This window comes from Hypanus sabinus, chromosome 6, assembly GCF_030144855.1.
Source record: "Hypanus sabinus isolate sHypSab1 chromosome 6, sHypSab1.hap1, whole genome shotgun sequence".
Classification (NCBI taxonomy): Eukaryota; Metazoa; Chordata; class Chondrichthyes; order Myliobatiformes; family Dasyatidae; genus Hypanus; species Hypanus sabinus.
In genome coordinates, this window is record NC_082711.1 from 159,472,017 (window position 1) to 159,496,389 (window position 24,373).

The window sequence follows — 24,373 nt, forward strand, 5'->3', positions numbered from 1 at the left end:
TTTCTGTCCATTCCTGAACCTAGGTTCCAGCAGACATTTGGAAGAATCCCATGGATGGGTCTGCAGTCAAAATCAAATATACTAATTTGCAGACCACCATAAAGTTGGCAGAATTCCTCTCCTCAAGGATAATAGGGACAGTTTTTGTGGATGACGTTCCTAATGACGAGCTACTTGTCCCCCCTCCCCCCAAATTCTAGTTTACTAATTATTAAGTGAGTTTATATTTACAATTGCTGTGATGGGATTTGAACTCGCTTTTCTAGATCTCTGGATTACTAGTCAACTAAAATGTTTGTGCAAGATCTAGCCACATCTAGATCTTGCACAGAAGTCAAATGAGATAAATAACCACAAAAGTCTCTGGTGGTTTTATCCACCGATAAATAATAGGCATTCCATAAATAAAATCTCTTTTTACAAGTAGTACCTTGAGCGGTTTTAAAAAAAAAAGGTTATTGGCTTACATTTCATTCAAAAGAAAATTCAATTGAAATACAACACATTTCACTGGTGAAATGTCTGGATGACACGCACTAGCCTGTGCACTGACTCTTACAGCCAGGACATTCTATAAAGATGAGAGTGTTTGTTACAGAGTCAAGTCAATCTGTGTAGTTACCACCTGCAGAAATACTGTGTAAGATAGTGAAATCCAACCTTCATGAAGGCAGTTAGCTACCAGCAGTGTTTTATGTCCACATCTTTTCTGAAAGCTGTAACAAAATTATCAGCACAAGAATGAAAACAGACTTCTCTAAAATTATGAGGAAACCTTTTCCTGTGGCAAAATGTGCATGGGAATAAATTATTTTATAAAATTGTTATTTTAAAATTTGTCACACACTCTTTCCACATCTAATTAATCTTGCATTTATTATATTCTCCAGGGAAGCGAATTTGCCAGCCTAGCACAGTCTGACCTGCACACAACTAATATGATTGACTCTTAAGTTCCCTCTGAAGTGGCCTAACAAGCCACTCAGCTGTTCCATAACCATTGCTTTGAAAGAGAGAAAGAACAATACTGGATGGACCATTATCAAACCAGGCATCAAATTCAGGTACAGTTGCTTCCAGCAAAATCATTCTCAATAAATTATATCTTATAGTCGATGTGCCAGACTCTTTCATATAATCTCTAAGTGGACCAGCAAGACAGATTCACCAAAGAAGATGGTAATGTGATATGCAGGAACATGCAATTATTGTACGTCTTTAACATTCACCCCATAAGTCTCATGGTATTTGTTCCTATTTAGGCAAAGAGGAAACCTATCCCCTTAACTAGCTATCATCCTCCCGTAGCTGAATATCAATGCCCTTTCACATAGAGCAACATTTGGTAGTAACATCCAAAGTATCGTTAGCATACAATGCCCTCTGGGTGGGGAATTCCAAGGCTCATCACCAAGGCAGCTTTAGTAGCATCTCTAGTAATCAAATTGGGGTCAAGTCCTAAAGAACATAGCTGCTGGATTAAGTCTGCAACGATTCACAAATGAAACACCAGATGTAAATCAACTACCTAACTACCAGTTCCCCGATAACAGATGCCCACAAAAGCAATGGTGGTGACCACCACACAGAGCTTGTGAATACAAGCTCCCTCCTTCATAAGTACACCTGCGTTGCACTGCTTAGCACCACATTCATGCTGAATGGCATCAGCTCTAGAAACTCAAAACTAGACATCCATAAGCTGCCATGAACCAGAGAAGAAATATATTTACTGGCACGCTCTCATAGGCAAAATATCCTGACTATCAAGACTTCTGGTCTAATGAGGTGGGCAAAATGTCATGCCAGTTGCAGCACCTAGACCTTAAAAATGAGATACCACCTTGATGAAAGTGCAATGTAGGTAGATTAATCTTCTCTCATTCTCTGAAACTCTGAAGAAAACAGGCCTACAAAACAATTAAACGCCAACTCAATTCTTCTGACATAGGGAACCCATGACTCCTGGTGCCAGCCAATTGAACCTTCATTGCATTCCACTCAAGGCAAATATATTCAGGGCAAATTACAGGGGCTAATTAACCTACCACACTTGCAAGCTATTAGGATGTGGGAGCAACCAGGGCACCTAGAGGAAACCTGTTTGATCACAAGAAGAACGTGCAAAATCCACACTAACTACACACGTAGTCAGGATTGGACCTGTCGCTGGCACTGAAAGTCAGCAGCTTTGCTCACAGTGCCACTGACCTGCCTCCTTTTCCTATCTTACAGCTACGTATGTATTATGAATCATGATCGACTCCATTAAACACTAACAATAACGTTTCTATTGTTTACTCTATAATTCAGTTGCCCCAAGTCTACTTGAGCCAAACTGCTTCAGCAAAGGAAGGAGAAAGAAGAACCCTTGGGGTTTAAGTGAGGAGACCAAATCTGTGTTCAATACTCTAAACGCTATCACATCACAGACCTTTACAAATGAAGTTGCAGGACATAGCCAAGTACATAGGTGACGAGTGAGCTGCATTTAAGTGGATTACAACAATGGTAAATCAATTCTGTATAAACTCAAGTTCATGAAGTTTGGATAATGGAAGCCTGAACAAAAAAGTGTGGCAATAATCAGGTCGAGAGCCAACAAAGGATGAAGAACAGTAACAGTAACAGATAGGTTCAGCTAGGAGCTGAGACAAGTGATATTACTTCCACGAACACAGGTCTTTGTTTTGAGAACAGTTGGTGCGGAAGCTTGCCTCAGAGTCAAAAAGTATGCCAAGGCTGTGAATTGCCTGTCAGCCTGCAATGGTGATTGGATAAGTGAAACAGAAACACTAGCAAGAAAGTGGGGCTTCGGAGGGAAAAGGGAGCTCATTCGGAATTGGATGCCAGACAAGCAGCCTCTGAATGCAGATGTAGTGGATGGTCAGAGACAGCGAGTGGTGAGGAAACTGTCCATGTGTATTTGAAACTGGACCTCAGTCTTCAGATAACGCTGCCAAGAGCTGCAGGCAAATAAGAAACTGTGGTCCAAGAGTAAATTGATGAAGAACTCCTGAGATATTGACTCCGGCACAATAAAAAAGGTTAATTGGATCAGTGATGAGATAGGCAAGTCAATTAACGCTGAACAAGATATCACACATAGTGTATGAATAACTTGGTAAAATAACTCACCATTATTTCTGGCCAAATAGTTTTTATGTTTGATATCTGGTTAAACTCTATAAATAATGTGATATTTAGAAGTGTACACAGTAGCGCAGCTTTGGCCCAACTAATCTTTTATGAAGTTGTACCATGTCCTCTCTTTATATTCTATGTTCCTACTAATGAAGGCTACCATCTTGAATACGGGGGCCACACCTGCAGTGATGGAAGTGTTTTGAGAGGCTGATGTTGAAGAATATCAGCACCTGTCTGAATGGCGACTTGGATCCATTTTAATTCGCCTACCAAAGCATCAGGTCTACAGCAGGTGCCATCTCATTGGGTCTTCACACAACTCTGGAACATCTGGACAGCAAGGATGCATACATCTTTGGATACTCTTTATTGATTACAGCTCGGCATTTAACACCATCATCCCCTCAAAGCTAATCAGTAAACTCCAAGACCTGGGCCTCAATACCCTCTTCTGCAATTGGATCCTGGATTTCCCCACTTGTAGACCCCAGTCAGCTCAGATTGGCAAAAACACCTCCTCCACAATCTCCATCAGAATAGGAATACCGCAGGAATGTGTATTAGCTCCGTGTTCTACTCGCTTTACACCTATGACTGTGCGGCTAGGTACAGATCCAACACAATGTACAAGTTTGCTGATGACACCACTGTGGTGGGCTGTATCAAAGGGGGCAATGAATCAGCAAACACGAGGGAGATTGAAAACTTGGCTGAGTGGTGTCATAACAACAACGTCACGTGTCATTAAGACTACGGAACTGATTGTGGTCTTCAGGAAAGGGAAACCAGAGACCCACAAGCCAGTAATCATCGGGAGATTAAGAGATGGAGGGAGTCAGCTACTTTAAATTCCTGGGTGCCACTATCTCAGAGGATCCATCTTGGACTCATCATATAAATATTATTGTGAAGAAAGCACAACAGCACCTCTACTTCCTCAGGAATCTGCGGAGGTTCAGTATGTCATCGGAAACCTTGGCAAACTTCTATAGATATATGGTGAACAATGTGCTGACCGGCTGCATTACAGCCTGGTATGGGAACACCAATGTCTTTGAACAGAAAATCCTACAAACAGTAGTGGATTCAGCCCAGTACATCACGGGTAAAGCCTTCTCAAACATTGAGCACGTACACATGAAATGTTGCTGTAGGAAAGCAGCATCCATTGTCAAAGATCCTCACCACCCAGGCCATGCTCTTTTCCTGCTGCTGCCAACAGGTAGAAGGTACAAGTGCCTCAGGACTCACACTACCAGGTTCAAGAACAGTTACTGCCCCTCAACCACCAGACTCTTGAAAAAAAGAGTTATTTCATGCTCGTCATTTATTGCTATTTATTTATATCCGCATTTCCAAAGCTTTGTTTACTGTTTATAGTTGCCGATGTTTATAGTTACTGTTCCATAGATTTGCTAAGTATGCCTGCAGAAAAAGAATCTCAGGGTTGTATATGGTGACATGTACTCACAAAATAAATTTTACTTTGAACTTTGAAAATGCTTTACAGCTTTTTTACACCTACCTCATTGCCACCAGGAAGCCTATTCAGCTGTACCAGCTGACCTTGACTGTCCAGCACTAACTCGGTGAATGTCAGAAGCTCTGCCGGCATGGAAGGTAAATAGGCTTGAACTTCCATTGAGGTCCATAGTTTGATCAAAGACTAAAAAGGTTAAAACAAAACCGTTATTGATAAAGTAAGAAGCTTTGTATAAAACATTCCAAGTCATTGTTGTATTAAAAAAAAATGAATCACTTTCATAGAACACTACAGCACAGAAAACAGGCCATTTGGCCCTTCTAGTCTGTGCCAAAAATTTATTCCGCCAATCCCATTGACCTGCACCCAGTACATAACCCGCCAGACCTCGCCCATCCATGTATCTATCCAACTTATTCTCAAAACTTAAGAGTGAGCCTGCATTTACCATGTCAGATGACAGCTCGTTCCTCACTCCTACCACTCTCTGAGTGAAGAAGTTCCCCCTAAACCTTTCCCTTTAAAGTTTCCTGGTTATTGTTTGTTTCATTACTTCACTTTAGGGTGCAAGAGGCTAGAAATGAACATTTTGATCAGAATCCCCACAAACAGGAAGGTTTAGATGTCTACTACTCTGAATTGTTAGAGGACAGGGAATGAAGGCAGGTTTGTGCGCCATGTCAAAACTGCTGGAAACAGACACGTGAATGTCGATTAAATCTGGAATGGTTACTGAAAAACTTATTGCAAAAAATAAATGATTATTATGGTTTAGATATTAAAAAAGAGGGGGCTGCACCTCTACAATATGCAGAGTTAATTCACTGAAGAATAGAGTAAAAAAATGACAGAGAAACACAAAAAAAGAAAAGATACAATTACATTCTACTCAGACAACAATCTACTTGGCGATCTCACCCAGCTGCACTTCAAAGAAAGAAGCTTCTCCCCAATAACACTTGAACTAGAATATTTAAACTTTGAAAATTACTGCATGTTGGCCACAGAGGTAATGCCAAAGATGAAAATATAGTGATGAAGAAACACACCATAGTGAGGACATTTCATCTGGATGAGTGGAAGTCATAAGTCAGTCTCTGTTTGTCCAACAGTTATGAATTTTTTCATAACTTTGAAAATAAAATTATGAAGGTCTTTGATTAACTTCCAGTGAAAAAGCTAGTGATCATTAATTTAAAATTTCAGGATGATTTTTTTGAAGTGTAATGGAATTTGATTAGTTTTGCTGTGTGATGTGGTTCAGGGAGGATCATCACACAACTTGAGAAAAAGCTGCTCTAATACATAAAGCAGAACTATCTGGTGAAAGAACAGGGCAGGATTACTTTTGTATTGTTCAGAAGCCTAGCACAGTCATGGTGAACTATAGCGCGTTGTTGTCCGTGTTGGAAATTTCTCTAGCTCTATGCAGGAATGTAAGATTGCACAAAATTTTTTCATTCTCAATTTTTCTAACAAATATTCCACACTACTCACTCCCAGCATTTCTGGACACATTTGAACTGCTTTTGTTTCTGCAAATTCAGCAATATCTAAAAAAGAACACTGAACAAATATATTGAGTGGGATTTTGAACCGGAAGAAAAGGGCATCATCAGAACCAAGCTTGTTCTTAGGTAATGGCGACCAAAATGTCCACTCCTTGAAGGGTGATCAAGACTGGGATCTCTGAAGAACATTTTTCCCACCAGTTCGAAGACATGTTTGCCAATGATGCAAGCTTTATCACCCATCCTGGCTGGATGCAGGTAAACCGGCAGAAGTAGGTCAACACCTTTATTCCAATATTTACTTTCTTAATGCATAGGAGGAAATCATTTGGTCTATCCAGTCTATGCCAGAGTAATCCGATTCCACCACATTTCCACAAAATGTCTCAATCCGTCTTTCTCTGCCTCTTTCTTGTGCCCATCAACTTCACTCTAATTCTCCTACTACACACCTTCAGTGGCAAACTCACGTGACAACCTGCACATCTTTGGGTAGAAGATGGAGTGCCTGGGGGAAACCCTTGTGATTAGAGTGAAACCGTGCGCTCACACAGGCAACATCAGACGCCAAGATCAAACCAGTCTGTTGGAGCTATGGGACTGCAGCATTATTAGTTGATATTCATTTGATAACTTTCTCTGATGACTTGAGAGAATTATCTTATAATTAACCAGACATTTTAATATTCTCAAATTGAAAACAGTCTTGTCCCATAGTCAAAAGTTAGAATGACTGCTGACTACAGATGGCAGACAGCCTCTCCTGGGCTGGAGGACTGTCTGAGTGTGAGTGGGAATGAGGAAAGGAGCTTGCTTTGCTATTCTGTTGTTGTTGTTGCTTATGTCATTCTCCTAAGCACAATGGGCATACGATGTTGGTGCAGGAATGTGTGGCGACACTTGCGGGCTGCTCCAGCACATCCTTAGGTTGTATTGGTTGGTAACACAAATGACACACACACTCTATGTTTTAATGTACACAAGACCACAGGACACAGGAGCAAATTTAGACCATTCAAGCCCATTGAGTCTGCTCTGCCATTCAATCATGGCTGATTAACCTTCTCAACCACATCCTCCTGCTTTCTCGCGATAACCTTTAATACCTGACTAATCAGGAACCTATCAACCTCCAATTTAAATACCCTACAATCAGGCCTCCACAGCCATCTGTGGCATTGAATTCCAGATTCACCACCCTCTGGCCAAACAAATTCCTCATCTCTATTTGAATGGGATGTCCTTGTATTCTGAGGCTGTGCCCTCTGGTCCTAAACTCTCCCACTATAGGAAACATGATAAATAAATTTGAATCTAAATGATCCATTAGCATTATTATTTATTTTTGTATTTACACAGTTTGTTGTCTTTGCACACTGGTTGAATGCCCAAGCTAGGCAGTCTTTCATTGATTCTGTTATGTTTATTATTGAGTATGCCCACAAGAAAATGAATATCTGGGTTGTATATGGTGACATATATGTACTTTGAAATCTGTGATTCAAATCAATGTAGCTTGAAAGTTAACCAAATTAAAAAAAGCAGATCAGACAAAGTCATTAAAAACAGCAAAGGAAGACTGAAGACATAATAATCTTAAAATTCAAGTAATATTATTTAAAATACTGCAATGATTATTAAACACTTTGAATCAATGTTAACTCTTACAACTCATGCCCAGAAGTTTTGCCTCACAAAATCCCAACTACAGAAGTTTCAGCTCAGACTTTCATCACATAGTAACAACACCATCATAATAACAGGAGGTTTCCAAAGGATTTACCTGTCGGAACATTTCAGGCAAGTCGTACACATAAGTCGTTCCAAGGGATTGTGCTTGAAACCTCTTAGATTGCAATAAGTCTTTGGTAACATAAGGTGTGTTGATAAGCATTCCATGTAATGGTCCCTGTTTATCCCCATAGGCCTGAAACATGATCTGTTATCAGAAGAAGAAATGGTAAAAAGATTTTATTTTTCAAATAAATTGACAGTCATCCTTTCTATAAATGTATTGGCTCCTGAACAAATATTCATTCCTTCCATGCTTTGAAAATGATTTTGGCTCATAAGCATTATTATTAATTGAAAAAATAAAACAAAACACTGCAGATTTTGCAAGCAGAAAATAAAAACAAACCTGGGGATATTCAGTGGTACCCAAATCTTCTCCCAATCCCTCATCTTTTCACATCAACTTCCCAATACGTCCAAGTAATGAAATTGGAAGACTTTCTCTACTCTTACTCATTTCCCACTTTATTCACCATCAACATTCTTTCCAACTGAAAGAGCAAATTCAATTGAACATATTTACTACCCACAATATATTTCTCTACATTAGGCACACTAAATTCAGATTAGGTAACTTGTGCAAAATACCATCATTTTATTTATCAACCACAATCTACATACAATTGAGTTATGTCTCTGATCATCAGGTAAGCAAATTCTCCATCACTTGGATTTCTTCACCTTCTACAGACGTCTTTCAACAAGAAACATTATCTAAACTGTTAACCCAGGAGAGAGACAATGATACTGCTCCTCTCTTATTCATATCTGGACAGACATTTTATTTCATTTGCACCACAATTATTTCAGTCCGGAATGAAGGATTTCAGCCTGAAACATCAACTCCTCTTCATCGATGCTGCCTAACCTGCGGAGCTCCTCCAGCATTTTGTGTCTGTTGCTCCTCAATTCATAACATCTTCTTTGTCAGTTCATTTTCCTTACCAATCACCTGTCCAAGACTTCCCATTTCCCCCCCCCCCCTTTTCCATTCTCTGAATCTTAGAATTAACTTCTTATAAGGTTCTGATGCAGTGTGAGCTTGCAGCATTTTGATATGCTCATACTACACTCAAACAGGCCCGTATACCTATTCAATAGCAATTACTTATCTACATAAATTTCATTTACCAATACTTAGTCTTCTTTGCCCTGGTGATTCAAGTGTACATTCTAGATACAGGTGTTTCCCTCTCTCCTTACAAAAGGTAGAACATTCCTATGAAACCTTTCTTAAGCCAAAATGGTATTAAGAGACGAACCATTAACTTATACGGGGAAAATTTCTGTAAAAGCGAAAATCCTCTTTGTAATGCGAAAACGGGTTACTAATGTAGGTCTTTTGTAAAAGCGAAGTGGCGCAAAGCAAACATTTGTAAAGCGGGGGCCACCTGTACTACTTAAATAATACAAGATACCCACTTCTGCCACCCAATCAGGCAGTCCATTCCAAATTATAAGCAGCCTCTCAATAGAAAAGGCAGTCTTCAATGGATATCCATTGAACCTCTTCCCCTTGCCCTAAACCTATGTCCTCCAGCTTTTGATACCTCAGTTAAAGGAAACGTTACTTACTATCCACCATGTCCATAATAATCTTATACACTGCAAACTTGTCCTCCCTCGGCCTCCTCCATTCTAAGGAATCAAACACAGCATTTCCTCACAACTAAAATGCACCACCCCAGACAAAATGCTGGTGAATCTCTTCTGCACCCTCTTGTAGGCATGCTACGTAGACGTTGGAATGTGTAGCGACACTTGCAGGCTACCCCCAGCACATCCCTCGGTCGTGCTGGTTGTAAATGCAATTGACGTATTTCATTATATGTTTCAATGTACACGTGACAAATAAACAAATCTGAATCTGCTCCTCCAAAAATATGGTGTTCAAAAATGTATTACTGCTTTATGAAGTTACACCAAGATCTCCCTATTTCTATATTCTATACTTCAACTAATGAAGGCTTGTATCTTGTATGACTTCTTCGCTGCCTTATCCACCTGTGTTGCCTTCTTTAAGGATTCTTGGATTTGTACATGAAGGTCCCTCTGCTCCTCAATAATTCCTGGAGCCTGACCACCCATTTTGTGGTCCCCACTCTCAATGGTCCTCTCAAGGTGCATCACCACAGACTTATCAGGGCTAAACTTCATCTGTCATCGCTCCATTTTACTAAGTCATCAATATCTTACTGTTACCCAAAATTATTTGGGTCATTGCCATCAATACCACCAATTTTCTTGTCATTTGGAAAGTTACAAATCATATTTCCTGCATTTATATCCAAATTGTGAAAGCACATGGCAAACAGTAAAGATGTCAGCACCAATCCCTGTAGTGCATCTTTGGCTGCAAGCCTCCAATGACAAAAATAACTTTCCATCTTCACCCTCTTCCTCCCATCACCAAGCAAATTTTGGTTCCAGTTTGCCAACTTGCCTTGAAACTCATGGACTTTAACCTTTTGGAACAGTATTCCATGGGAGGCTTTGCCAAATCCCTTACTACCCATGAAAACAGAAACAACTGCACTGCACCCATTAAAATAATTCTGTTATCCCTTCAAAAAATTCACATCAATTTGTTCAGACAAGAACTCCCCTTAACAAAGACATGCATTGATTAATCCCTGCCTTTCTAAATATAGGTTAATCCTGTCCCTTGGGATTTTTTTTCCAATGATTTCTCTACCAGACATTAGACTCACAGGCCTGCAGTGATCACACTTATCCCTGCTGCCCTACTTGAATAAAGGTACAACATTTGCTGTCCTCCAGTCATCAAGCATGGCATCAGAAGCCAGCAAAGATTTAAAAGAAATTCTAACAGCCTCTTCCCTTGTCTCTGAAAGCAGCCTGGGATATATTTCATCAACTCCTGAGGATTTATTCACCTTTGCATTTTCTGGAACATCTAATACCGCCTCCTTTTTAATGCTAACACTTTCTAAAATTTTACCACACCCTCCCTGAGTTCTCCTGCTAAAATGCCCTTCTCCTTGATAAATATAGATGAAAAACACTTACTTAATGCTCGGCTACACTGGTTCCAAGATAGCTACTGTAGGGCCCTATTCTCTACACTTGTAAAAAGCTTTGGAATTCTTAATCTTTGCTGCTGCTAATATTTCATGCCCCTCTCGTCTGGCATTACTCAAGTCCCAAGAGCGCTGGATTATCAACATTGTATTGCACTGAAGGCAAAACTGTTTCATGAATGGGAAAAGCCAAGAGAAATGTTGATAGTCACAATTTCATGAGTTGCATTACTTTCCGGAATATATAAATTGAACATGGCTGAAAGCATTTATTTATTCAAACATTACATAGATTATATCTGACCATTTGATGCTGCCCTAATATGTAGACCTTTGAGATTCAAAAATTATTGATATTAGGTAATTGCGTAAGGAAATTTACATGGCAGAAAGTACTCACCTTTGTTACTGTATCTTGTAGAAAAATATGATTGTATCTGAGCAGATTTTACAAATATTTCTGTTTTTTTAAACAAATGCTACATTGCAATTCTGCTTTTAAACATAATGCACTGAGTGCTCAAGAACCTAAAGAGCTTTTTTTTTTAAAAAAGCGAAAGATGTTAAACTCTTTCTTTATGATCTATCAAAAGAATTCACACCAGTTCAAAGAGAATCATGCCCTTATGCCAAACAGCCTACCACACATTTCCAGCGGATTTGGCATTTTTTGTTGCAATGATACCTTCTTCTCCCCATCATGTTTTACTCCTAGGTGAGTTGGACTACAGGGTTTTCTTGTATGCACACTGAAGCACGGTGATAAGTTGCCGTGCGTTGCACATTGGGGATTAGTGGCACATCTCTAATAGGGCCACAGTAGGTATCCCTGCCATAATCCATTGCCGTTGCGGCTGCTGCTGTATCTTTCATCAACAGCCAACGTGGAAAGCAATCAATCACACGTACAAGCAGTCTCTGAGGAAACTTTCCAAAGGCTACCCGAGGTGACCCACACAAACATTCTAATATCCTCTTTCACTGTATTGCCTAGTAGTCATTTCCCTGACCTCTTCTGTCATTTACAATACATAATGAAAATGAAAGTTTTTGCCATGAAAAGTCTTATTCCGCACAATTACAAAGAAAAACAAGTTGTGGCATTATTTACTGACAAGAAAGGGCTTGCCTTGAAGCCATTGTGATATGAGTTAATGTAATCAAACTGTACAAAGAAGCACAGCAACTGTGGCTAAGAATAGAAGGTATTACTATAAGAACACAGGAGATTTAATCACTCCTTTTGCCCCCATCTCTTCCTGCTGTGGTTACTGGACGTATACTCAGTAATTTCATTATCATAAACTCAATCAGAAGAATATCACAGAAAAGGTCAAACTGCAAATTGCAAAATGTAGAATTTCATGATTTTCATCATAGAAACTTCCCATTTCTCAAGTATTGAGAAACTAAAACAATAGATACCAGATTGGCTGAAAAAATAAAAAACATCCTTCTACAAAGAAGACGATTACTCTAGTGGTTGAGAGCGGAGACTGGACTGGCACAACAACACACATTTACGACGTAGGAAAATTATGATCTGAAGTTCACACATGTTGTGCCACGATACAGAAAGACTTAAGTTTACTCTGGAACATAGGTGATTCTGCAGATGCTGGAAATCCAGAGTAACACACACAAAAGGCAGGAGGAACTCAGCAGATCAGGTAGTATCCATGGAAAGGAATCTTGACCCAAAATGTCGACCCATTATTCCTCTCCTTGGACGCTGCCTGACCTGATCAGTTTTTGCAGCATTTTGTATGTGTTACTCTAAGTTTGGTCTGCTGTTCTTTCACTTCCTAATCTCCCACTGCACTTGGCAGGAAATGGAACATCCATCAACACACGGGCACCTTCAGATTCTATCCTTTCTCTTTACTGGTTTGCCACCAGCATTGGCACCAATTCAACCACTGACTTCTTCCAAAACTATTCCGTTGACTTCTCCCAAAACTACGGGACATTCACCTCTTTTTTTGGGCGTTGCCCTGGAACATTAACTCTGCTACATTTTCCATAAATGCTGCCAGGCCTGCTGAATCTTTCAAGCTCTTTCTGGTTCAATTTCATATTTCAAGTACCTGAACTTTTGAAAATCTTCTCTATCAGTGGTCTCATCCCTTCAGATGAAAAGGGGGTTCTCAGCCTCAGCTCAAAGTAGCTGCATTAGTTTCCAGCGATTTGCAGAATCAAGTTCAAAAATGCATTTGACATCAGAACAACCCAATTCAATGTAACATCAGTTCCCCTGTCAAACCAGAGCAAAGCAGTACTATTTAGCCAAGTCCTTTATCCACCACAGGGCATTGAAAATTACACAGCTTATGACCACCACACTGAATCCAGTAATTCATTCCAAGCAAACTCATAGTTTCTTACAAATTAGGAGGCCTTTCCCTCATCAAGCCAATGCAATAATTCCATTTTCCTATTTATCTTCCTGTAACATCTACAATTCCTCCATGAGGACCACAACCTTGATGTGGTTTGGAGGCGTGCATGCCTCAATGACCTGGAGAGCTACATTGGCAGGAATCAGGGCTTTATGCTTTGCCTCTTGGTAGGGTCACCCATGCCAAAAAGGTCAAAGGATAGAGACCAGACTAAGAGTGGTCCACTGGTCCTCCAGGTTTGGAGCTTCAGCTCAGGGCTAACAACCCTGACTTGTAAACCAAACTTGTTAAGGAAACAGTCATGAAGAATCCTTCTACATCTGAATGCAATGGTATTCCTGAGTCTCCGCCGGGACTTGCCTAACCGATGGTAGTGAAAACCGAGCTACTGACATGGTGAAAAAGCCCTGACCACCACCAGAGACAGAAGATCTTCATTGCTGCCCTAAATGCAAGTGGTGTAACAGATAGTAGAGAACATATTCATTAATTCCCCATTAACTATCCTGCCACACATCTGCACTACGGTAAATTTAGAAAAGCTAATTCATCAGTCGTGAATACCTTTGGGAGAAAAACAAAGCACGCCTGGAAAACCCCACTCAGGCAGGAACCGGAGACCAGGATTGAACCTGGGTTACTGGAGCTGTGGCACTAACTGCTATGTCACTGTGCCAGTGGCTCTCTACATCCCACCAAATAGTCTCTCATCGCATCACTCAATAGCCTTTTCTCACATAAATCTACTTTTGGTTACAAATTCAGCTCATGTTATTTGCTCTTCTTACACTAGACTTATTTTGTCTCACACTTACTCTATCATTAATGGGAGTTTGGTCAACCATCAACTTTCTGGCTCTCTTGTTCAATTCCAATCCTATGCCCTACTCCTTTTGACTGTAACTTTGGTTCCAGACTCCAACTCACCCTCTTCCTGTTTCCCTCCCCACCCTGATGTCCCTTCCCACATAGGCCTGGTCACTAAAATTAATGGTGCTTAACGCAACATTCCACATTTTCAACAAAGGTGGTGAGGCAAGATGCCTCTCCTGCAGCCAAATCTCCAATCTGGGTCCAGCACAACATTTCGTCAAATTAGATAACTTATTCCATGCTTCAAATAGTCTTAATGTCCCTGTTCTACATTGTGGTACGATGGTACTTATGATTGCAAAAACAACTTCAGAAAGCAAAATTCGTAATATACAAGTTGGTCATTAAACTCCTACCTGACCAGTCCTGGAGTTTGTCACCTCCTTGTACAGACTGATATCCAAGTAGTAACCAGACTCATTGGTCAGAAACAGCCTGATTGGAATTGCTTTCCCTGTGGGTGTCAAGCGAATATTTATTTTCAACTCAGCCTGAAGCACTCGCAGCTTCCACAGACGACTGCCATATCGCATCACCATGCTACGCACAGACTCTTCGATCTGCAGGAAAGAACAAAAACTGAACACAATCTACAGGCTTACTGAAAACAATCACTGTGCTAACATGTTTACCGCCTTTAGTTCAAAGCAAGTTAGAAATTATCAACGCACAGAAAACGCTGGAGGAACTCAGCAGGCCAGGCAGCATCCATTCCTCCAGTATTTTGTGTGTGTGTTGCTTTGATTTCCAACAACTGCATATTTTCTCTTGTTTGCGGTTAGAAATATATTAATTGTATCAAGTCAGTTTGTATGTCCTTTTTCTGAATAAATTATCTTCCAGTTGAAATTAACAAACCCAGTCACCTTCCAGTTACCGGTGCCCAGGGGACCATGACTAAAATTGTGAGTCTGGACAGCTAACATTATTAGGCTAGCTGACAAAGGGCTGAATGATGTCCTCAACTCAAACCTGTAGCTTCTGCAGTAGTCGTGGCTAGCAAAACATTTGAAATCGCTGCTTAGTACTTGTACCTAGTCCATGAACATTGAAACTAGTGTTGCATTTTTTGACCATGATCAGATTAAATTGAGTACAATAATAGATTTGGAGAACTTCTACAGAACAGCACCCTGTGCACCATCAAGTCTTCAGGCCATGCCACTCAGAGATTTGTGCTAAAATTGTTCTGTGACTGTATTGTGCTTTGTCATATCTATATGTTGCATTTTACACCTTGGCCCCAAAGGAAGGATGCTTCGCTTAGCTTTATATACTAGTGCGGCTGAATGATAATAAACATGAACTTAATAATGCCAACTATCAAAACATATTTTTAGAAACATTAAAACTATGAAATACAAAACTTGAGCTTTACATAGAAATATGATTGTGACCCAATTTAATATCTGGATGGACATGAACTGTATACCTCAAAGTTATCATTAAGAAACCTGGGATCAGATGACTGGAGTATGTGCTACATCGTCTTGTCCACATTATTGTCCTGTGGCCAGAGCGCAATGATAATGGCAAATCTTGTTCAGCTCTCCACCAAGGGGTTGCAGTTAGTAAGAAACATAAATTCAGATCTTTAACTTTCTTCAAAATTACCAATCCCACAAACAGCCAACTCTCAGGAGGCATATTCACAAGCCCCCAAAACCTAAACTGTTAATTGCTTCCATTTCCTCAAGATAAATTCAAAGGCAAAGCCTACCTTTGAAGGATCCATAATAACAGTGGGAACAAAATTGAGGAAAATATGGTTGCAGTCTGTTCGAACATTAGTGTTGTTAAATGCCACTTCCAGCTCATCCATAGCCTCCAGCAACAACCGTTCACCCTCGTTTTGTAGATACTCAAAAGAGGCTTCCTGTAGGCAAAATTGTTAAACTGTAAAAACTTCTTTGACTTTTAAAACTAAAGCAATATCTCATCCTACATAAGATCTAGAACATCTTTAATAAGACCGTTCAAGGCTAGCTAAAACTACAAGTTCATCAGCGTAGTCTACATTTCCACCAGAGTATAATGGAAGAGGAACTTGAGAATCTTTCACCCCATAGATCACAAGACCCTTGTTGTCAAGCACTGAGAAGTAGTTGCCCATGGATGTTTCAAATGGGAAAGAACTGCAATTGCATTTTCAGTAACTTTTCACACGGCAACAATGGAATAAGATTTGTTGGCACCAGTGCATGCTAAATTCTAAGTGCTCTGGCAAATTGCTGGGATTATTTTTGTCTTGTGCATTTGTGGTCCTTTGATTTGGAAGGCAACTGTAGGGGATGGGGATGGGAGATAGAAAAGAGCACTGTTCAGCAATCAGGCCTAGAAATTTAATCACACAGCCCTGTTATATTCAGCATGTATACACTTGATTCTTATTTTGTTCAGAAAGAATCCCATTGCAGCCATTTCCAGGTCACAATGCACCAGTCCAGGAATTTGACCAGACAGCACTGGCCGAGATTTATTCATGTGCATCTGAAGGGATTTCTGTGACAAATGTACATCAAATGACTAGTTTCCTGTTCAAGTATTCTTTGGAAGGCACCATGGGGAATCAGTCCATGTTGTTATAGGAGCAAACACTGCTGAGCAACCTCAGAATAATTACATTTTTAGCATAATACTTTGGACCGGGACCACATTCAGACGAGTTCCATTTCACTGCCTCTTCTTCGGTCCCACCATTTCCAGGATACCCAATCTCTACTCTGAGTTCAATCCCAAACCACCCCTCATCAAACTTTGACTTCCTGCTGATTGGTCCACTTCTCTGATCCCAAATCACACGAGTTCTCCCATAAACACCCCAGACAACCGCTAAGCCACCTTACATTCTCCAAACTCAGACGATGAAATGAGAATTACCAACCAACTACAGGGCCTCTCCACATCTTACAATGGCCCACAGCAAACATAATGGAAGACACACAAATATGCAGCCCTTCTAGGGCCACAAACACCACAAACAAGAGTACATCTCACTTCTGCTCAGAAGTCAACAACTGATAGCTGAGCTGAGAATGATGATTAGCAACCTCAGTTAACATTTGCTTCATTCTAGTAAGCTTTGCTAAACAGAATAGCGCTGACTGAATGTATCTCACATCGGCAGCTGTGTTTGACAGGGTTGGGAGGTGAGAAAAGGTGATAGGGAAACAGAGTGCAGAAACAGCACAAGAAAAGACACCTCCAAATTGCTAATTGGAAAGCAAGTGAAGCAGCCTGCCAAACAGATTGAGCGGATGAAGAAAAATCGGAATAAAAGCAAAATAAAACCATAGGGAAGTTGATAATCTTTCTTCTTTGGATTTGTAACCTATCAAATGGGTAGATGAACACAAGAATTATTCCTGGATTACACAGAATTCAAAAGTTTCAGCTGCAAATAAAGATAACTAGAAAGGGAAGGGTGAAAATCTTTTCAAGGGTTTAGACTGTTGGAAGAAGGATCTTGGCTTGGTAATGAAATTGGAGTTGAAATATACTAGTGTTGAGAGTCACACTCTAAAATCATCGCAATTTGACAAATTCAAAGAATAGCCAATATCCATATCCTACCAAGAAATAGGACTTTCAGAAAAGCAATAAATAAAAAAAAGCGGCAATTTTAAAAAAAAGACACAAACTCCCCACAGAAAATGGAGAAATGAATAGGATCAAACTCCATTAAAATCCCGTGGGTTAGATGCAGTTAAACTGAAAGAAGAAATCAGCAAGACACTGACATCAGAGAACAGTATTTTTCTCAATTAACTGAGAATAATCAAACCAGCTGAATTTTGAAAAACAATACTAAGGTCACTTTTAATCACTGGTTACAAAAGAAATTAAAAAAGTTATATAAATCAAAAAGCAGTAATCCTTAAATACAGGTTTGTTTCATTTAGCCATTTTGCTTAAAGCATCACAGGGCTTTTAATTAAAATGCTACCTGCCCTCACAGTTTTATGCTTGTTCAACTTTTTCAAATTAAGTGAAAAATCATATGAAGTGAAATAGACCATCAAAAGTTACATTAAAAAGCAGTAAAATAAAAAAATGACTTGCAGACACATTAACACAGTAAAGTCCTACTTAGAATTATGACACATAATATAACTCATGATGTGATTTCTATTAGAGAAGTACATCAAGTTTATTCCAAGCTTAAACAGTCAAAACTTCATGCAAAGGAAAAGAAATATTGGAGGAACTCAGCGAGTCAGGCAGCATCTGCAATGGGAAATGGATAGTTGATATTTTGGATCGAGGTGCTTCGGCTGGACTGGAAGAGGAGAAGGGAGATAGCCGGTGTAAGAGATGAGAAAATGAGGTGAGGCAAGAGCTGTCAAGGGGTAAGTGGACCCAAATGAGGGGGTGTTGAATGACAGAAAGAGCCAGGTGAGGGAGAGGTGGGTGGAGATAGCAATAAAATCTGGGAGGAGGTAGATGGAGACAACAAAGACTGCAGATTCATGAAGTCATATAAGCAGGAGAACATGAAGACCAGGACCAAATAAGGGAGTAAGGTGGGCAGATAGGAACTGTAGGAGGAGGGGTCCCAGTGAAAGAAGTGTGCGGGTGATGGATGTATGTGTACTGGCAAGGGGAAAGAAACAACATGATTGTGGAAGGTGAAAGGTGTGCATAAGATCACCTGGGTTGATCAGGAGGAGGGAGAAAGGGACTGGGGGGTGGGGGGGGGGGAAGCAAGTTACCTGAAACTGGAGATCTCAATGGTTATACTGTCAGGTTGCAGACGTGCCTCCATTTGAGCAACCCCTATTTAATTTCACTTACCGGCTTAGCGGAACAATACTTGTTTTGTTCCACTTCGCTTACGATGCCCGAGCAGTGGAATCTTGACCTATTTTCATGCAACCAATATCCCAGCTCCCTAAACTGTCAACCTTGGTTTCCCCCTATTCCTAATCCAGAAGAGTTTCAGGAATGGAGCCATCTTTCAAATGCACGCGGCCACCACCCACAAAACACCCCTTTCAATCCCTCCACTACTGCTGTAGCACATGACCCATCTGATATCTAATCTCTTATAGACTGCAACTTCTGCATTTAAATGTTGATAAAATGAAAACCATTCTTTACCGCCCCCTCACTAAAATCCTCACCATCAACTCCATCTTCCATCTTGGGTTGAATCACTCTGCACCTGAGCATTCCACATCAATCCCATGTTTCCAATTCAATGTCTTCTCATAATTTCCCACATTCATCTCCTTATCAGATGCATCTGCCTCATCTGAAATGTTATTGAAAGTCCCAACTAGTCAGTTGCTCCAGTTTTCCTGAGGGATTCTCATACCCCATCTCAGATGAACCAAAACCCATCTCTCCTACCAGACTTACTGTCACTCTTAGCCATTCCACTCGGTTCAACTTCCATGTTTCATCAACGTATGAAGGAAGTGTTCTGCTGGTTGCTGCTCTCATCTGACTCACCTTCGTGACCAGGTCAGAGTGCCGAATAATGGCCCGTACAAAGAACCTGTAGTCTGTAACCTCGATTCCTGCCTCCACCTTTGCAGCGCCCAAATACAGGTGCATTTTGTGATTGGCACACGGCATTGCAGTCAGGTCAAAATTCCGCATTCGGTTCAGCTCCAGCTGGAAGGCCAACGCAGGCTCCAGATGCCGGTAGATCCGGTCTTCCTGAAACTGGAAAACAGAGAGGAATGTGTAACAGTCATCCAGCAAGACCAATTTGAACAACACTTTCACATGATGGTGACTGAACAGCTCAAGGAAGAACTGGATCAAATCCACTGAGGGCGGTGCGGCACAGTTGTGGCCTACCGAAGATTTCAAATGGACTGAAGGGTCTGGATTATACACATGTACATTTGTGTGGCTGTGTGTTTACTAATATTCTATACGTGCTTGTATATATGAGGACTGGCACTCAAACCACAGTATTCTATATGGGTTTGTTGTCTTGTATGTGCATCAAGTTGCGGTGTCGCAGTGGGGGTGGGTGTCGGGGTCGGAGCATTCCTCTGGGTGCGGGGCAGTGTGCGGTGTCCAGTCTGGAGTTGCTGCTGCCCCCAGTGCTTGCTTGATGGGAGATGGACTTTATTGTAGTTGACTGTGGATAGATAGCCAGAGTTTATGGGGCTCTTATTCTGTGATTGTGATACTATTTCTTTTTGTGCTTGATATCTTGTGCCTGTTATACTGAGTTGCACCTTGACCCCGGAGTAACGCAGTCTCATTTGGTTGAATTAATGGTTGAATGACTATTAAATTTGAATTGAATTGAAGACAACATGACATACAGAGAGACCCACTCGCATGAACTTCTAAAATTTCAAAGCAGTTAACTGTGCTTAACTCACCTTGCCGAAACAAGATAAACCAGGTGCAATGAGGTGGCAAAATTTCTGATCAAAACTAGTACACTGAAAAATTCAAAAATATCTGCAATTCGGATCACAGCTTCGTGGCTGATGGTTGATGTACTTGCAAAGTTACCAATCTAATGAAACAAAGGTTTGAGGAAACATTGCAGGATCCCAGTTTAAATGCAAATTAAAAACAACCTCAAAACTTAGGGGGAAAAAGACTTCTCTGTTTTAAAGGCCGTCTTTAAAAACTCACCACTTATGTGCCTCAAAAGAAATCTGCCTATGTTATCTTGTCCGGGTCTATACAAGTTAAATTGCTCTTAAAAGTCCTCTGAAATAGCTCAGCAAGCCATTTAGTTACATAACAACCACCATTTCAAAACATTAGATGGTTGAAACTGGAAGGAACATCTGGCATTCACCTAGCCACTATTTTCAGGCACAGTAAAAGGGATTTTAGCAAGTCAACCTTGCAAACTACTATTTACAAATATCTGTAGCCAAAATTGGGTGAATCATCTCTCAGAATTATTTAGAAACAGTCAAACACTGTCATACTCACAGTGTCATACTTGGAGACAACAGAATGTACATTGAGTCAATTGGATGGGTCATGTTCTGTATGCAGGTCCTTCCAGAGTTGGCAATGACACGAAGCCAGGAGGAACCAGCTTTGGCTCCAGACCACATGAAGTCTCATGGGTTCAAGCCAAATCTGATTACTTTCAGTGCTTTACCATGATAAATACACTTGGAGGAACTGTTGCAGAAGCAAGAACTCTGAATGAGCTCTGGAGAAAGATGTCCATACCCATCTCTGGTAGTGGTTTAGAAATACCACCATTATTAGAAAAGTTGGCAAATGTGACATTTGGTATATAGAGTCACAGAATACTGCAACACAGAAACAGGCTCTTCAGCCCTTCTAGTCCATGCCAAACCTTTAATATGCCAAGTACTATCAACTTCTACCTGGACCATAGCTCTCCATACCATTCCCAACCATGTACCTATCCAAATTTATCTTGAATGTTGAAATCCTTCCCACATCCACCATTTCTACGGGTAGCTTGCTCCAAACTCTCACCGCCCTCTGAGTGAAGAAGTTTCCTCTCATGCTCCTCTTAAACATTTCACCTTTCACCCTTAACCCATGACCTCTAGTTGTAGTCTTACCCAACCTCAGTGGAAAAAGCCTGCTTCCACACACCTCATCTTTCCTCCCTCGTAATTCAATATTTCTCTATCAAATCTTCCCTCATTCTTCTATACTTTAGGGAATAAGCTAACCTAGTCAATCTTTCTCTATAACTCAAGTCCTCGTCCTGGCAATATTTTTGTAAATTTTCTCTGTATTCTCTTTACATCTTTCCTGTAGGTCAGTGATCAAACCTAGTCAATCTTTCTCTATAACTCAAGTCCTCGTCCTGGCAATATTTTTGTAAATTTTCTCTGTATTCTCTTTACATCTTTCCTGTAGGTCAGTGATCAAAACTGCACATAATATTCCAAATTAGACTTCATCAATGCATTATACAACTTAAACATAACATCCCAACTCCTGTATTCAATACTTTGATTTATGAGTGTCAATGTACCAAAAGCTTTCTTTAAGCCTATCTACCTATGATGCCACCTTCAAGGACTTATGGATCTGCATTCCCAGATCCCTCTGTTCTCCCACACTCCTCAGTACCCTACCACTCACCATCCAAATCCTACCCTGGCCTGACTTCCCAAAATGCCACACTTCAATCCTTTTTGAATTAAATTCCATCGGAAAATTTTCAGTCCATTTTCCCAGCTATTCTAGATCTCATTACAAGCTTTGATAATTTTCCTCTTCACCTCCAATCTTAGTGTCATCTGCAAATTTGCTGATCCAGTTGACCACATTATCAACCAGTTTGTTGATTTGAATGACAAAAAACAACAGACCTAGCACTGGTCCCTGCAGCACATGAGTCACAGGCCTCCGGTCAGAGAGGCAAACACCTACTACCACCCTTTGGCTTCTCCCTCAAAGGCAAAGTCCAGTCAAACTTACAATAACATCTTGAATGCAAAGTGACTAAACCTTCTTCAACAACCAGCCATACAGGATCTTGTCAAAGACCTTACTAAAATCATGTAGACAATATCCACTGCCTTGCCTTCATCAACTTTCCAGATAACTTCCCCGAAAAACTCTAAAATTGGTTAGACCTGAGTACCATGCACAAAGCCATGTTGACTATCCAAATACTTGTATATCCACTCCCTTAGAATACATTACAATAACTTACCAACTATTGAGGTCAGGCTCACCAGCCTATAATTTCCTGGCTTATTCTTAGGATCTCTCTTAAACAACAGAACCACATTAGTTATCCTCCATTCCTCTGGCACTTAACCCAAGGCTTAGGACATTTTAAGTACCTCTGCCAGGGACCCTGAAATTTCTGCACTGGCCTCCCACTGGATCCAAAGGAACACCTCATCAGACCCTGGGGATTTATCTAGCAAACAACTCCTCCTCTGTAATCTATACATGCTTCATGACCTCACTGCTGCTTTGTCTTACATTTGTAGGCTCTGAATACGTCTCTAAGTAAATACAGATGCAAAAAATCCACTTAAGGTCTCCACCATCTCTTTTGGCTCCACGCATGACCACTCTGATCTTCCAGACGACTAAATTTGTCCTTTGCTATCCTTTTGCTTTTAATACATCTATAGAAGCCTTTGGAATTCTCCTTCATCTTGTCTATTAGAATAACCTTATGCCTTCTTTTAGCCCTCCTGATTGTCTTAAGTGTTCTCTTGCATTTTTTAATACTCAAGAACCTCATTTGTTCCTACCTGCCTATACCTGCTACGCACCACCTCCTCTTTTTTAAACCAGGACCTAAATATCTCCTGAAAACCAAGGTTCCCTAAATCTGTTACTCCTGCCTTTTGTTCTGACAGGAACAAGCAAACTCTGTACTCTCAAGATTTCACTTTTGAAGGCCTCCCACTTACCAAGTACACCCGGCCAGAAAACAACCTGCCCCAATACACACTTACAAGATCCTTTCTGATATCAAATTGGCCTTTCTCCAATTTAGAATCTCAACCTGAGGACCAGGCCTACCCTCTCCATAATTATCTTGAAACTAAAGGCATTACGATCATTAGATACGATGTGTTCCCCTACTCAAACTTGTGAAACCTGACTTAGTAGGAGATCTAGTATCGCATTCTCTCTAATTGGGACCTCTCTGTACTAATTGAGGATACTGTCCTGAACACATTTGATAAACCCTATCCCATCCAGCCCTTTTACAGTAAAGAGCCCCAGTTAATATACAGAAAGTTAAAATCATCTACTATCACAGTTTTATATTTGCAAGTCTGCAATCTCTTCACAAATTTACTCCTCTGAATCCTGTGGACTGTTGAGTGGTCTATAATACAATCCCATTAATGTGGTTAACCCTTTCTTATTCCTCTGTTCCATCCATACAGCCTAGTAGATGAACTCACCAATCTGTCCTGTCTGAGCACTGCCATAACATTTTCCGACTAGTAATGCTACCTCTCCCACTCTATCACATCTAAAGCAACAGAACCCTGGAACACTGAGCTGCCAGGCCTGACCCTCCTGCAAGGCTATTTCACTAATGGCTATGATGTCATAATTCCACATATTGACCCATGGCCTAAACTCAACCTGCCTTTCTTACGAAACTCCTTGCATTGAAGTATTCACAACTCTAAACAACAGCCCCAACATGCTCAATCATTC

The 24,373-nt window shown here is 40.5% G+C and overlaps 1 protein-coding gene across 1 annotated transcript in view; it reads right to left on the bottom strand.

Annotated features, from left to right (window-relative positions):
* acaca (acetyl-CoA carboxylase alpha) overlaps positions 1 to 24,373 on the bottom strand; it is a 286,714-nt gene that overhangs the window by 119,981 nt on the left and 142,360 nt on the right. Inside the window, exons 36-40 of the mRNA XM_059973293.1 lie at positions 19,703 to 19,918; positions 15,969 to 16,124; positions 14,605 to 14,808; positions 7,925 to 8,080; positions 4,673 to 4,813 (exon numbers count right to left, since the gene is read on the bottom strand). Coding sequence (XP_059829276.1) covers positions 4,673 to 4,813; positions 7,925 to 8,080; positions 14,605 to 14,808; positions 15,969 to 16,124; positions 19,703 to 19,918 — 873 coding nt within the window. The remainder of the gene's footprint in view (positions 1 to 4,672; positions 4,814 to 7,924; positions 8,081 to 14,604; positions 14,809 to 15,968; positions 16,125 to 19,702; positions 19,919 to 24,373) is intronic.